Here is a 14,196-nt window from a genome sequence, read left to right on the forward strand (position 1 = left end):
ATCAGAAATTGACAGCATTTTGCATTCTGAGCCAAAGGTAAGGGTGCTAAGGAATTTTCCACTCAACAGGGACTTTGGAATAGGGTCAATTTTAAGTATGAAATGGTTAAGGTTGAAAAGTAGAGTTGTTTAGGATGTAATGTCTCAATGCATACCTGTCAATAAGTTACAAAGAAGAAAGTCTACATGAACTTTCAATCATGTCCTGAATGTGGAATGGATTCACAGTTTTAATCCAGTTGAATTATGCATTTAATTTAATTCAAAACTGGAAAATGGCTGCTGTGGGCACATCTTTCATGGCATCCTGATAATTTTTTTTCCTTTTTTAATCACAAATTTTTGTAAAATAAGGTGAAAGTAAATTCAGCATGCAGAAGATGATTGTGGCTGGCTACCTGCAAGCTGTCTTTAACAGCTCTGATAATGCAGGCCTATGCTTTTAACTTCAAATGCACTGCACTATTTAAATGTTTAAAACACTTGCTTATAATAAGAGGGATTTACTTGAACTCAAGTAAGTACAATCACTTAATTCAACAGAGTTGCTTGTTGTTTTCAGGTGCTCCTTTCATAGAAAACAGATTTGTTCTTGAAACTTGTTTTAGAGATTGAAAGTCAAAACCACCCTTTACAACGGATACTGTTTTAGTCTCTAAACTGACTTAAATTTCCTGATCTTGTTTTTACTTACATTCATTAAGTAAATGTTCCAAAACTCTCTAAGAGTAAGTCAGGCCACAGAGGCTCTGGTATTTATTTTTTCCTTTCCAAAGAACTCTACAGATATTGATAATTGATAATTCATTTATTATTTTCTTTAATTTCAGGTTGAATGGTTTATGCATCAGAAAGAGAAAAAGTATAAACTATTACAGATAAACCCAGAACTTCATGATATGTGGTATATTGTAAGTTAATTTTTCTTGCATTGTTTGGTCTATGAATGAGTTAATACTATTGTGTCTACTAGCTGTAGCAAAAACTAAGACCCCTAAAAACTAAGACCTAAGAACCAGCTCATTCATGTTATGGCTTAAGTTTGTATTGATTTCTTGGACTTGTTGAATGTAGGTCCAGTTGAATTCGATTTATGTGGACTTTCCAAGACTTATGAAATTAATTTTCCTTTATTTTTGGGCAGTTGTGTGATAAGAAAACTTGTGCATTCGTCGTGATGGGAATTGGAAAAAAGGATGTGAGGGCTGAAGATGGGATGAGCAGAGGTCATTAGGCAGGCAGTGTCCTTTTTGTTGGTGTGTGTGTGTGTGTGTGTGTGTGTTTGTGGGTCGGAGGATGGGTGGGCATAATCAGGCATCAAATATTGCTTTAGCAGCAAAATATCAGTAACCCTTATCTTTCGCGAACATTTGTACTACTATGAAATATTCCTAGCCCGTTTCTTGTTATCTTTTGTTTTTAACAGAGCGGCCATTAAATTGCATTTGGTTTTTAACGAAGTGGCCACAATCGTTCTCAGTAGAATTTCAAGTCTTCATATATAGTCTGATTTTCACATATTTGGATAGTCACCAAACGGATGAGAGATAAAATCACCAGGAAAGTAAACAAATGGCCAGTCACGAAAGCAACCTATCGCTTTTCCCTATACAAATTCGCCGGTTCCACATGTACTAAGCCAATAACAATATATGGCAAATACATGCAAAACAGTGTGTGTACACCCCTTGAAAATATATTTAGGTCAAGGAACAGTTTTGGTCTTGGTCCGCATTTTTTTCAACAAAATGAACACATCATCGGTTAAAAAGGTGAAACGTGCGATTATACTACGCGTGTTAAGTATTCGCTAGTGCCAACTCATTTACATCTGCGTCTACTTTTATTAAGTTGGTAAATTCTGTGCAGTCATCACCCAACCAACTCGCGCGCAAAGTGAGAAGACTATATGAAAGCTTGAAATTATATTAAGAACGACTGTGACAGGAAACGGGCAAGGAATATTCCACAACAGTGCAAATAATCGTGAACGATGATCGCGGAAAAGCGATTGCGTGACGCCTTGTAAGTCAGTTGTAAGATGACATGTTATCAAGTATCAGACGAAAAAACTGTGTAAATTATCAGTCTGCATTTTGGACCAAGTCTACATTTTATACCCGGTCTGCAGTCGGCAATCTTCATTTTTTACTGACCGGATTGGTATTGCTGTTTTTGTTCGAGCAAGCCTTAAGTTCGGACCGAAATATTAGAGCTCGAAAACATTTCTTAGTGAGACTATCTTGGCCGCTATGACTGATGTGTGGACTGTATGTTGAGGAGCTCCCGAAGTATTGTACAATGATAAAGCAATGATTACTTTATTCCAACTGAAGACGAACGTACAATGATAGAGCAATGATTACTTTATTCCAACTGAAGACGAACGTACAATGATAGAGCAATGATTACTTTATTCCAACTGAAGACGGACGCAAATGCGCGGCAAATCAATGTGGCTACCTCTGATGCTCTTCCGCGTGGCCACAGCGTGTGATGAAATGAACCCGCTATGGGTCCGCTAGTTGTGAACATTTCGGTTTCTCGATTGAAGTTTCATTTTTAGAAGTTCGGAAATGTGATTTAAGGTTATTATTTTTAATAAACCATACAAACATTTTATTTCTTTCCACGTGAGTTGCTGTGCTTCATCGAATTAATTTTGACTTTCACTAAGTGGGGACAGGAGCCCATTAGGATTCCTGGTGGGGAGGGGTAGCATGCGAGACTACTTCCGTTCACAGTCCATAATGAAACTTCCGTCTATGGAATACAACTTTCGTCCACGGTCGACAACTTCCGTCAACATCTGCTTCACCACGATACCTCATTCATTGCCGGCTTTCAGCGTGAATGAGCTGAAAATGAAGACCCCTTTATTTCCTTTATTTATTATAATTTTGTTATGGTTTCTTACTGGAAATATCCAGTCCTGGTATTAATCTTTCTCATAGCGATAAATTATGCGATCAAACACCGGTTTTAAATATAAAGACCCGAAACCTAATTAAGACCCCTTTATTTCCTTTATTGATAGTGATAAAGGATGTGATAAAATACATCTTTTATTACCTCGCCCTTCCCACGAACTAAGTACCTTTAGAACTGTGTACTTCGGAAATCCGTGAGAAAAAATCTCTTCAAAGCTTCCTCGGCCAATGTGCTTTTTTTTTTTCTCTCTCTTTTTTCATGTGGAGATTATTGCATTCAAACTGCGGAATCATCTGCTTTGCAGAAACCATCACTTGCTTTCTGCCTAGAAGGTTTAGAAGGTTTGGCAACTGGAGTGGTGCAGACACTGTGCAAGAAGTCTTGTCAAAACCAGATAAATTCTGAAAAAAAGAAATTATGCCATTTGTCACGCTAGTCTGGCTTGTATGAATGAAGAGCGATGCTGTAACATTGGCAAGCTCTGATCTCTTTTTAGATTGAGGACAGCAGGTAAATTTGAAGGGCACCAGTGTTTTAAAAAATAAATTAAGAAAGCAACAAATAGGGAAAGAAAATGAAATAAACTGAACTCTGGTTTAGAAAATGTAATTTTTTGGAAATTTTACTTTTGTTTAACTAATGAATGATCACGCTGCCTCACGCTATGAACAGAGAGGTTGTCAATCTTTTCACTGGTTTTCCATAAAGGCATGACGCAAACTTTGTGTCTCAAGATCATGAAGGGATCGTCGGTTTTGGGTCCTAGGTCTTTTAAAAGGTCTTAGCTTTCGGGGGTCTTTGTTTTCCACTATAACCTGTGTCCACCACCACATGTAACAGATTAGGGGACCAAAATATGGATGTTAAATGGACATAGATGCATATATATTTAAGACCATATGTATAGTGTAGTATTGACAGAGGAGCACATGCATCTGTTCTCAGGAGCATTTGTTTAATTTGTATGTATGCATTTCTAAACAGGTGTGTCAACATATGCATACACTTACATGTAAAATGTGCGTATGGAACTTTTATCAATGTTCCCTTATCTTTAAGCTGCACTGTACCATGGGATGTACCAATGATGATTATAATGACAGTGACAGTGAGGATGATGGTGATGATGATGATAATAACAGTGAAAACAATAACAACTTAATGTCGATGATACTGACATTAGTGATGATAATGATAATTGCTGGTATGATAATAATAATGATAATCTGTCACTGCTTAGTGCTGTGACCTACTTGTATTCATGATTGACTGGTGTAGTTTGTGGTTTGAATGATTTTCTGGCCATATCAAAGGACTCACTGGGCAATATTTCCAGTCATCTCATCTGGCATGAAAAACTCTGTTCAGTTTTGAGAAGGAATGGACTGTGATGACTATCTGCTTTGAGCTCACTGAATTTCAAACAACAGGTAATTCAAAGGCCTCTAATCTCACTCTCCTGATATTTCTTGCATTTTAGAAAAGACCTGAGGGATCTAATGGACCAAATCTCAATGTCATTTCCTCTTGGAAATCTGGTTATACAGGAAAAGGAATTGTGGTGGGAGTTGTTGATGATGGAGTCGATGGCAGTCATCCTGAACTAAAAGACAACTATGTAACTATTGCTTTCTTATTTTCAGTCTTTTTTTTTCTTTTCAATTTGAAAATATCAATTGGACCTTTTTAGGTAAATGATACAAAAAATGATGAATTTGCTTTAAATGGAAAGGCACTTTACCTGGCCATATCAAAGGACTCACTGGGCAATATTTCCACTGACTACTATTTTTTTTTTTTTTACTTATTTCTTAAGAGATGGGATTTGAGTTACGATTATGTGGCTGGCAAACAGGTGCCATTTGGAACATCAGTATCAGGGTAAGCTGATTATCCCTTTACACCCTAACATCAGTATGAATATTCTCCAAACTGTTCTCTATACATTTCCTAAGGTTCTGACAGGGAGAATTTGTTTAAAAATCAAGAGCTTTATTAGTTGGTGATCAGTTCCTTGATTCTCGTGACTTTAATGTTTGATTCAAGTAGAAATTAGATGCTGGTCAAGGGAAAGAAGGAGAGGGGAAGGGGTAGGGACGAAAGAATGGTGAGTTATTTCCAGGATTAAACGCAGTTACGAAAAGTTCAATGATCTGGTGCCGAAGTAGGGGCGCGAGAACGAGGCTAAGTGCGCTCTCATAGGCATGTAGAATAAAGAGCCGTGGTGGTGGAAATGGGCGAAAACTTCTCGAATGCAGTGTGGGAAAGTGAAGGAGAGGGGGGAGGGGCGAAAGAATGGTGAGTTATTTCCAGGATTAAACGCAGTTACGAAAAGTGTGAAATTTAAGAAAATTAGCCAGACCATCGACGAAGTCTACGGAGTCAATTCAAGGGTTACAATGAAAGGCCCACCAAAATTTACGAACATTACGAATTTGACGAAATATACGATGACAGGTCACTTCCGATTTCTCGCGGTTCGATGATCTGGTGCCGAAGTAGGGGCGCGAGAACGAGGCTAAGTGCGCTCTCATAGGCATGTAGAATAAAGAGCCGTGGTGGTGGAAATGGGCGAAAACTTCTCGAATGCAGTGTGGGAAAGTGAAGAATTATCTGTGGGAGAGAGGCATTCAGCTATGTGATGGCGGTAAAGGAATGGAAAAAGCAGAATTGTTCGATTTATGCAAGAAATTATAAAGCTGCAGCAATAAAGCAGGTCAAACTTTGAACGCTTGGACGTACAACTTCTGTAACTTTCCAGAGCTCTCGTTTGGCGTCCACATGTAGCCTAGCCTCAGTTGCTGTGATGTCATCATTTAACCGTTGTTTTATTTCTTGCTGACTCACAAATTAACTCAAAAGATTTTGTACTACGTGAGGTCAAGACTACCAATTTGACATATATCCTCCCATTTCTCAAATTGTGTTTTTTTAAGACCATAAAAACTGCAAAAATTATCTGAGGTTTTATGTTATGTGGCGAAGCAAAAGGCTGTTGCAGAAATCGTGCAACGAATGTATACTGGTGGTATAATAAATATGGTAGCAGTGAAAATTAGCTGCATACTTGAAGCCAAAATTAACTGAAATTATTTAAATACAGTCCTGGTACTTTCACCCTTTTTTCCTGCAATTTCTCTAATAGTTAACCTGGGAAGATCGCTTCCCTTCTTTTACAGGTGTATGCTGGTAGCCAATTACAAAGATTTGAGACAGTGAAACCAATCTATGATTATTTTGTTTTTAATTTACAGACATGGTAATAATTGTGCAGGTGTCATAGCTGGAAAACGCAATAATGATTTATGTGGTGTGGGAATCGCTTATGAAGCTAACATTACGGGTAACAACTAATATTTAGAGTATAGTCTAACCGTTTGACTTTAATGTATTGGTTACCCATTGTAACCAATACATTCAAGGAATGTATTGGTTAATACAGACAGACCAGATGTGATGTGAAAACAGGCCTCATGCTAATCTCAATAGTTCGTTCCTGGACTACGAAGTTGCCCTTTCCTTTAAATCCTTGAGGGACCAATTGCATACTTAATTCCCAACATACACGTGCCAGATATCACATAAATACCTTTTATAATGCAAATGTCCTTTGCAATCGAGAGAACAAGTCGAACCCCACATACTTGTCAATGATAGACAAATTTCATATCAGGGAAAATGAAAGGACCTCCCTAAAGTACCATCCTAGGTCATCTTTAATTTCATTTAAAACGTAAATTTTTATCGTATTAGACGTAGGGTTTGGAAAATTGGAAAATATTTTGGATAATGTCATCAAATATTCCCCAGGTTTTATCTTAGATAGAAGGTAAATTTGCAGACAAGTTTCTGCACTCTTGATGTTTTATTACCCGCAGAAATAGATAGAATTGAATCAAAGGGTGCAGGTAAGACGGTAAAACGTTTTCCATGCTTCTGGATTTGTATAATGCTCCTCGCGTGAAGAAAACACCGACTTTTAGTCCCATATTCTCTTGTGTCAGGCATTCGAATTTTTGATGATGACATTAAGTCAACTGATGCAACAGAATCTGCAGCCTTGGTGCACAAGCTAGAAAATATTGACATATACTCCAATAGCTGGGGACCTGGGGACATGGCATGGCAAATAGAGGGTCCTGGACCGCTGACCAGTGCAGCCTTAGAAAAAGGCATTAAAGAGGTATTTTAACGTCATCCCGTTCAGCTCATTAGATATTTCATATTTTGTCCTCAATCTTCCCAGCTTTATCACCTTTTTAGTTTTTGTCACCATCATTATTATCCTTGTCACCTTTGGTACAATTACGCACGCTACCATTGTCGCTGACAGCACAAAACACCATCATTGTGACCATTATCTTCATAGTCGTTGGGAGAGCCGTCTGAGCGCGATCGCCTTCATTCATCCCTTGTGAAGGACGAACGAAGGCGCATTAACTTGTCTTAGTTGGTTTCTATCTGTAAAAAACCTCGAAGTGAACAGCCCTAGCATTTGGACCCGGTGTTGGGTTTTTATCCAAGCTTGTGGCCAATAATGATGGCTTGTTACACATGGTGTACTTTCAACTAAATAAGTTTCTTCCTTGTAAAGAGTCGATGATGTCTTACTGGCTAATATATATATACCCTTTGTTTAAACCAAGGGTCGTAATAAACGAGGTACCATCTACACGTTTGCAGCTGGAAATGGTGGTATAACAGGAGACAGCTGTGCCTACAATGGTTATGTGAATAGTATTTACACCATCGCCATCAACGGTGTCAATAAAGATGGATCCCGTCCCAGCTACGCAGAAGAATGTCCTGGAATCATGGCCACCACGTACAGTAGTGACATGGGTGGAGGAATTGTAAGTGGAATGAGTCAATACGGTTTGTAACGCACAAATAGATGAAAGGAAAGAAAAACAACGAAGACGACGTTTGAATGTCGTTAAGACTGTGAAACCTTTAAGTTAGATCTTTTCCTTTATTGTGAGTCTATTGTAAGTTTCGTTTCTTTCTATTCATTTCCTGTACCCTTGGTGTTAGCATTTTTTAATGAGCGGAGTGAACACAAATACTCGTGACGTCAGTTACATTCTGCTCAGTCGAGAATATGTACGATGTCGTCAGACCCATTACACTCTTTTGGCCTCACGCAAAATTTCTAACTGAAGTTGTTACCATAAGTGGCTTGAATTTGATACTTAAGTCAAACGTTATCCCAGAGTTAATAATTTCTCTCATTCTCTACATATCTCTGCTTGTTAATTTATGAAAGTCTCGTACATCATCCAGGTAACTGTTGATAACGCAAACGGTTGTGTCAATGATTTTGGAGCTTCGTCAGCGGCTACTGCCATTGCATCAGGACTGATAGCACTGACCCTACATACAAAGTGAGATTGTTATGTCATAGGGCTAATATTCATAAGTAAGGGAAGGCGTGTCGCACAGAATGAACGTATTCCTCTCGTAGTTCAGTCAAAACTTAGCTTGGGCATGTGTCGGAGTGGATCTAGGGTGAAACACCGGTTTTAAGGGGTGTGTGACCTCCTCTTTGTCGAGAAAACTAACCAAGACTCATAGTGCCGCTTTAACCTCTCCACCCTCTTTTGCTGGTTGGTCCTGCCGCCTTAAAGAGTATGCGATGAAAACTACCATTTGCAACACTTGACACGAAGTGCGAAACCAGAAGTGAAAAATAACTTGTAGTTTACACAGGGATATGCACGTGCGTATGTACCTGGAGCTCAAGGTGTGTGAATTATTCTTGATGCTGTTAAAGAATCCCTCACTGACCAGTCTATCGGTATAGAAGGGTAGGTGGAGCGACCCTTCTATGAGTGGGCGCTAATCGAGGGGAATGAGACGAATTCCACTCGCGTAAATTTCTGCTGAAGTTTAAGGTTAGTAAAATCAATCCGAATATACGAATTTTTAAGTGTGTTTCCTCTTCCAGCCCCAACTTAACGTGGCGTGACGTCCAACACATCATAGCCCACAGCGCAAGAGCAGCGCCTGGTGGAGTCTGGCTCAAACAAGGTCATTGGCTGCAAAACAAAGCAAGGTTTAACATCAGCAAGGTTTATGGCTTTGGGCTTATGGACGCTGGTAAGATGGCGATGTTAGCAAGTAAATGGAAGGAGGTGCCAGAGCAGATAAAATGCGAGATCGAAGGCAGTGATAAAGACATGTGAGTGTCAATTTTCTCATTTCTTTTTAAATTTTTTTTCGATGTTCCCCTTTCGGAAGCAGAAACTTACATTTTTACGTGTGCAGACCTTACTGGCTTCTTACGTCATAGAGCCGTACCTATAGGTTTGAATGAACAAGAAATGTCGATCTTATTGGTGAACCATTGAAATGAATTATCTGAAAATTGAGATTTTTGAAAAGTAGTTCGATGATGCTTACCCGTCCTTTCGTTTCAGTGAGCAATCATCTCCGCAAGTCTCATAAGTGAAAACATTCTCGCCCCTTTGAGTAGCCCATGTCATTCTTTAAAACTGTTAACAGACGTTTGCCTATATGGCGATTATTGTAAAATTTGCGTTTAGCACCATCTCAAATTCTTCTAAATTGGTGGTGGGCTTTTGAGCAACAAGGCGGTCATTTTAATTATGAAAGGAAGCATTGTCACTGACGGCGATTAACCTAATCTCTTTTTAATTCCTCTTTTCAGAAAAATCCCAGGAACGGTTTCAATAGAAGTGAAAGATTGTGCAGTTAAATTTCTGGAGCACGTGCAGATCAGAGTCAATCTTAATTTCTCTCGCCGTGGCGACTTGTCCCTAAAGCTGAGAGCACCAAGCGACACAACATCTCCAATGACTCGAGAGCGGCGCATAGACAACTTCACAGGATTCAGAAACTTAACTGACTGGATTATTACATCTCTTTTTCACTGGGGAGAAGACCCGACTGGCAGATGGGAGCTAAAAACTGATGATTTTGACAAGCGATATCCAAGTTCAGGTGATCTATTACTTACTTTAAAAGTTTTGAGTTATTGTGTGTTTGTTGGCGGTTTTGTTTTTGTTTCTTATTTTTCTCAATCCTCAGAAATACCAGATCAAACTTCGTCTGTTAGTTGTACGTCAAATGCTTTCTTTAATTTGCTGCCTGGAAATTTAGGCCGGCCTAAGTTACGTACTTTCAAGCTGAGCACGTCTTTCTTCTTCGTGACGGGGAGGTGGAAGGCTGAGAATTTCTTTTGCTCATTCACATGTTTATTTAATCGATTAAGCGAAAACTGAATGCCATCCCATGCTAGGGACCGCACATTTCTAGCCTTTGGTTACGGTATTTTGATGAAGCAGATCTTTCATATGCTCACAGATTCAGCAATCCAGCTTTTATGGGGAGAGCATAATTGTTTTTCCTAACTGCGGAATTGTTAATGTTTTGCGTTCACTTTCAAATGTTTCTGTGTTTATTCCACAGGTCAACTTCACAGCTGGTCCTTGATATTGTATGGCACTTCTTCAGATCCACTTAAATCAGAACTTAGGAGCGAAATAGATTCGACACGTGCTATACCTCCTGAGAAACCCAAACTTTCAACGCAGCCAATGGGAAAAGTCACCCCAACTGTACAACCCTCGTCAACAGCCAAACCAACCAAAGGTATCTAAACTTAAATTTTGTCGCGCTAAAAACTTAAGTTTTCAACAAACGACTTAAACTCGCTAATCAATCAGTTAACGATTGAGGGAAAGTTGCTCCCAGACCTCCTTGAGGCCGCATGGCCAGGGTTCCGTCGCATTTACCTTCTTCTCAAAGATAGTTTCATAGAATTTAAAGAACAATTATTCATACATGTAAATTCATCCTCAGAGTTAGAGCCTAACAGAAGCTAAAAGCTGAAACTTCAAGACTACCAAATAAAAACACGAAAAATAGCTTGACCTCCATGATGGAGCTGTAATTCCACGCTAGGAACCGTACATTTCTAGCCTTTACTAACGGTATTTTCATTTAGCAGATCTTTCATATGCTCACAGATTCAGCAATCCAACTTTTATGGGGATACCGTTTTCCTAACTGCGGAATTGTTAATGTTTTGCGTTCGCTTGCCAATGTTTCTGTGTTTATTCCACAGGTCAACTTCACAGCTGGTCCTTGACATTGTATGGCACTTCTTCAGATCCACTTAAATTAGAACTTAGGGGCGAAATAGATTCGACACGTGTTATACCCCCTGAGAAACCCAAACTTTCAACGCAGTCAATGGAAACAGTCACCCCAACTGAACAACCCTCGTCAACAGCCAAACCAACCAAAGGTATCTAAACTTAAATTTTGTCGCGCTAAAAACTTAAGATTTCAACAAACGACTTAAACTCGCTAATCAATCAGTTAACGATTGAGGGAAAGTTGCCCCTAGGCTTCCTTGGAGCCGCATGGCCAGGGTTCCGTCGCATTTACCTTCTCCTCAAAAATAGTTTCATAGAATTAAAAAAAAATTATTCATACATGTATATTCCTCCTCAGAGGTAGAGCCAAACCAGAAGCTAAAAGCTGAAACTTCAAGACTACCAAATAAAAAAAGGGAAAAATAGCTTGACCTCCATGATGGAGCTGTAATTCCACGCTAGGGACCGCACATTTCTAGCGTTTACTAACGGTATTTTCATTCAGCAGATCTTTCATATGCTCACAGATTCAGCAATCCAGCTTTTATGGCGATACCGTTTCCTAACTGCGGAATTGTTAATGTTTTGCGTGCGCTTGCCAATGTTTCCGGGTTTATTCCTCAGGTCAACTTCATAGCTGGTCCTTGATATTGTACAGCACTTCTTCAGATCCACTTAAATCAGAACTTAGGAGCGAAATAGATACGACACGTGCTATACCTCCTGAGAAACCCAAACTTTCAACGCAGCCAATGGAAACAGTCACCCCAACTGCACAACCCTCGTCAACAGCCAAACCAACCAAAGGTATCTGAACTTAAATTTTGTTGCGCTACAAAATTTAAGTTTCAAACAAACGACTTAAACTCGCTAATCAATCAGTTAACGATTGAGGGAAAGTTGCTCCCAGGCCTTTTTGAGGCCGCGTGGCCAGGGTTCCGTCGCATTTACCTTCTCCTCAAAAATAGTTTCATAGAATTAAAAAAAAAATTATTCATACATGTACATCCATCCTCAGTGGTAGAACCAAACCAGAAGCTATCAACTAAAAACAGGAAAAATAGCTTGACCTCTGCAATGGAGCTGTAATTTTATCGGTGCCCGTGGGGGAGGGGGGTCAGGCAAAGGTAGAGCCACAAAGAAAGGTAGAGTCGCTTGGAATAATGGAGCCTCAATTAGAGAAAGTGGATCAATATCAGTATCTGGGCAACTGCCCACCTACCCCTCCCCTAACCTAACATTAATCTTAACTTGTTGTCAATTGACTGTTGTTCAGTTTGGGGAGGGGTAGGTGAGCAGTTGCCTAGATATTGATATTGATCCGAGAAAGCTTTACTCTTTAAAATAAACACTTTATACAGAAACAATTAAAAAGTACGTATCTGAGTTGTCATCAACTTTATATTGAGCATACCAAGTCTTTAGGAGGAGCTCAATTGGAAAAATATCTTTAGATAAGGCAAATAGATTGTGATACATAAACAGTTACCCGGTAAATACTCATCTGATGGCTTATTGATTACAAAATGATCTCATTCATCGTTGATTAATTTTTTCTTGGTAAAAAATGATCTCATTCATCGTTGATTAATTTTTTCCTGGTTAACTTATGATACATCCAATTTTGAAAAAAAAAAAGTTTCAATCTTGGAAGCTAAATGGTGACGTTGATACTGGTTGTAACTATTTTTGTTGTCTTTATTTGATTTTCACAGCACCATGGAAGAAAATTGTGATATCCATCGGATTGGTTGTACCTGCGATATTAATACCGTTTGTTGTGCGCTGATATCGTCGATTCTACAAAAAACAAGATAACGCTGTAACCGCTCAGCAAGGATCAGTGCATCCTAAAGGACCAAGCGAACATCATCGCTCTGACGAAGAGCTAACGCTCGAAGCGTCAGCTTTTTTACCCTTTACGGTGGCTAATTTACGTTTTCAACCCAGTTGTTAACACTAAATTACCTGCTATACTCTCCCACCGACGCAGCACCACAGTTTCTTTAGAAACTTACCCCTTTGAACATCAAAAAACTATACCTCCCAGCTGCAACGTGTAATTCAGATATTACATATAAAGTATTCGAATGCGATTAATAAAAATACTTTCGAGATTCCCCTCCCTCACCCCGCACACTTAATTTTTCCGACCACCTCCAGTTACCCAATGACGAAATGGCCTAAACTTAGGCTACCGAGATCCCCAGTAATTGGAACATGCTGTTGTAGGGAAGTAAATCTGAAGTAATATATTACACGTATGTACATAGCTCGGCCTGAAAGGTTTATGGAAACTCGATTCTTCAAAGTTGTATTCGGTAAATTGTTTTTGGAATCACTCTGCATGTCAGATTAGTTGTGCCGTAGGAATTTTGTGGCCTGCCTCACGATATTTCGAATTATTTTTCACGGGTTGTCGAAAATTCTCGGTAACTGGAAAGAAAACCGACGGACAGTTTTCTAGGAGAGAAGAAAAAAACACGCACTGAAAGTCCCACCTCTAACGTCCTTTTTCAATGAGAATAGACAAGATTTTAGATTAGGGAATAAATATATTAAACAAAAGCCATACCCATCATTCAGGAAAGTGTTTAAACGAAATTGATGAAGAAGATCTCTCGGAAAGATAATTTTTCACCATTACACCGCCGAGTTTTGGAAATTTTAAGTCAAGCCAGATTCCATGACACTCTGCCGCGACACATCCCCGACTTGTTAAGACTTACCGGTGGTAATGAATTGGCAAAACACCATATAAAACAGTTGAGCATCGAAACTAACCGATGCCGTGTAAATAGTTTTTGGCACTGATGGAAAAAAAGTTGTAGTTTACAATTGCGTACTGCGTTTTCAGTGGCTTTTGTTGCGACCATTATGTACGCACAATTACAAATTTTCTCAAACTACAGCCTCGTTCTCATTTATGAGAAACTTTTCTCCCTGAGGCCAATAATCGAGATGTGTTCCGTTCAAGAAATGCAGCAGGTTGATTGGGAGCTCTCTAGAGAGCTCAAGGAATCCCCGATTATAATCCTGCCTTGCTTCATGTTTGTTCACCCCGTTTGTTTTCGTCGGCACTAAAATCTCTTTAAAAAAAAAAGCGAAGACAGTTATTAACGCGGCCGACAAAGGCGGCGCA

The 14,196-nt window shown here is 39.2% G+C and overlaps 1 protein-coding gene across 3 annotated transcripts in view; it reads left to right on the forward strand.

Moving 5' to 3' along the window:
* Positions 1 to 13,097, forward strand: part of LOC131786390 (furin-like protease kpc-1) — a 16,387-nt gene extending 3,290 nt beyond the window's left edge. For 2 of the 3 annotated variants that reach the window (XM_066167421.1, XM_066167423.1), the window contains exons 2-15: positions 1 to 37; positions 831 to 911; positions 4,412 to 4,549; positions 4,748 to 4,812; positions 6,186 to 6,274; positions 6,936 to 7,114; positions 7,578 to 7,784; positions 8,215 to 8,315; positions 8,879 to 9,112; positions 9,602 to 9,894; positions 10,363 to 10,545; positions 11,021 to 11,203; positions 11,679 to 11,861; positions 12,770 to 13,097. The exon at positions 1 to 37 is cut by the window's left edge and continues 59 nt beyond it. In XM_066167421.1, the coding sequence (XP_066023518.1) occupies positions 1 to 37; positions 831 to 911; positions 4,412 to 4,549; positions 4,748 to 4,812; positions 6,186 to 6,274; positions 6,936 to 7,114; positions 7,578 to 7,784; positions 8,215 to 8,315; positions 8,879 to 9,112; positions 9,602 to 9,894; positions 10,363 to 10,545; positions 11,021 to 11,203; positions 11,679 to 11,861; positions 12,770 to 12,843 (2,047 nt within the window). In that variant the 3' untranslated portion in view covers positions 12,844 to 13,097. The remainder of the gene's footprint in view (positions 38 to 830; positions 912 to 4,411; positions 4,550 to 4,747; positions 4,813 to 6,185; positions 6,275 to 6,935; positions 7,115 to 7,577; positions 7,785 to 8,214; positions 8,316 to 8,878; positions 9,113 to 9,601; positions 9,895 to 10,362; positions 10,546 to 11,020; positions 11,204 to 11,678; positions 11,862 to 12,769) is intronic. The other variant, XM_066167422.1, reaches the window with a different exon arrangement.
* Positions 13,098 to 14,196: the final 1,099 nt, after the last annotated feature.

The sequence above is a fragment of the Pocillopora verrucosa genome, chromosome 5 (genome assembly GCF_036669915.1).
Source record: "Pocillopora verrucosa isolate sample1 chromosome 5, ASM3666991v2, whole genome shotgun sequence".
Classification (NCBI taxonomy): Eukaryota; Metazoa; Cnidaria; class Anthozoa; order Scleractinia; family Pocilloporidae; genus Pocillopora; species Pocillopora verrucosa.